Source organism: Haplochromis burtoni, unplaced genomic scaffold (genome assembly GCF_018398535.1).
Source record: "Haplochromis burtoni strain Fernald_Lab_line unplaced genomic scaffold, NCSU_Asbu1 Contig_5461, whole genome shotgun sequence".
NCBI lineage: Eukaryota > Metazoa > Chordata > Actinopteri > Cichliformes > Cichlidae > Haplochromis > Haplochromis burtoni.
In genome coordinates, this window is record NW_024587822.1 from 1 (window position 1) to 1,698 (window position 1,698).

A 1,698-nucleotide genomic window follows, 5' to 3' on the forward strand; every position below is an offset into this window, starting at 1 on the left:
TCAGAGTCAGGAGCTGTGATAAGAGCCCTGGTGGTGACAACCTTTTCAATAAAAAGTTCAGAAAATCATTGCAAATCTCAGGAGAAACTTCCAAACAGACATTCAGTGGAGTATTAAGAACAGAGACAGAGAGAAAACCCCAACAATAACATGAACACCTATGAGCAAGCACAGGCAACAGTGGGAAGGAAAAACTCCCTTTTAACAGGAATAAACTTCAAGCAGGAAAAGGCTCAGGGAGGGGCGGTCATCAGGTGAGAGGAGGAAGCCAGGACAAAGTCACGCTGTGGCAGAGAGCCAGAGATGAACAACTAACGATTAAACGCAGAGAAGAGTAAGTTTGTCTCACCAAATACAGTTGGTGTCTTAGAACAAGAACACTGTCAGGAGTTTCAGAAGTTTTATTGTTGCTCATTTTAAAACTATAATTGAAGCTCTGTGCTGTTAACTTGGTAAACTTCTTTTTGTTGCTCGAACATGTTTCAGTCAGACTGTGTGTGCAGGATGCAGTCGGAGCTCTGCAGGCTCCTCCTTCAGTCTGACCTTCTTGATGATGATGATGACTGCAGCATCACTGTCAAAGCTTCATCAGCTTGAATGGAAACAGAGCTCAGCAAGAGGAGGAGCTACAGCAGTGAACATGAAAGGCTTCATGTAGGAGCTGAAGAGCTGCTGTGTTCTCTCTATTGTTCATTCAGTCCAAGAGAAAATCATGTTGCTGCTTTTCATTTGGATGATGATAGTCTCCTTTCAGACTGGTGAGTCATCAAAAGATGGAGTGAGATGTAAAAGGAGATGATGGACATGAAAATATCTGGATGTTGTTTGAATTGATTCACTTTTTATAAACTAAGTTTAAAGATGCAGAAACATGATGGTGAAATATGTCTTTGTTGTTTTCAGGATCCTCTGAGGATTTACTGACACCATCTAAAGATGTAGTGATGAGTTTGGAAGCAGAAACTGTGACTCTCTCCTGCAACTATTCAGGCTCTGAAACTTACTTCTTCTGGTACAAACAGAAACCTAATTCACATCCAGAGTTTCTCATCGCCTACTATTCAGAGAAAACAGAAAAGCTGAAGTTTATACATGACAAAGAAAAAAAGGAGTTTCATCTGGAGATCTCCTCTGCTGCAGTGTCTGACTCTGCTGTGTACTACTGTGCTCTGAAGCCCACAGTGACAGGAAACAGCAAAACTCTGTACAAAAACCTTTGGAGCAAAGACAACAGAATACTCCACAACATCCACTAGAGGGAGCCACACACTGTTAAACCTCTGATTCTTGTGTCATTGGACTGATGACAAAGACAACAGAGAAATGAAGCTGTAACGATCAGAGACAGAGACAGAGCTGCTGTGGAAGCACAAAACTGTTTGATTGGCTCAGCTATTAAACTGGCCCCGCCCACTGAAGTTGAGCTCATCCAATGACATTAGTTGTTGGTCATTGTGCTGCAGTGGAAGAACATTGTTCATGTGCTGTCTGTCTGGCTTTAATAACTCCAAAGACATGTTGCTGCACCTCTTTTTGCTTCTATCTCACATTATAGGTGAGTTTAAGAACAGGGATTAAAGTTTAGTTGAAGCTGCTGCATTAAGCAGATATACAGACTGCATTTCACTACTTTTCTTCTTTCTTTTTCCAGGACTAACAGCTGGAGACTCAATCACTCCTCAACAACCTGAAGTCACT

At 41.8% G+C, this 1,698-nt stretch overlaps 1 gene segment (V, D, J or C); it reads left to right on the top strand.

Moving 5' to 3' along the window:
- The first annotated feature begins 530 nt into the window (after positions 1-530).
- LOC102293690 lies at positions 531-1,698 on the top strand. The segment is given in 2 exon segments: positions 531-758; positions 904-1,698. Coding segments are annotated over 2 exon segments (399 nt in total).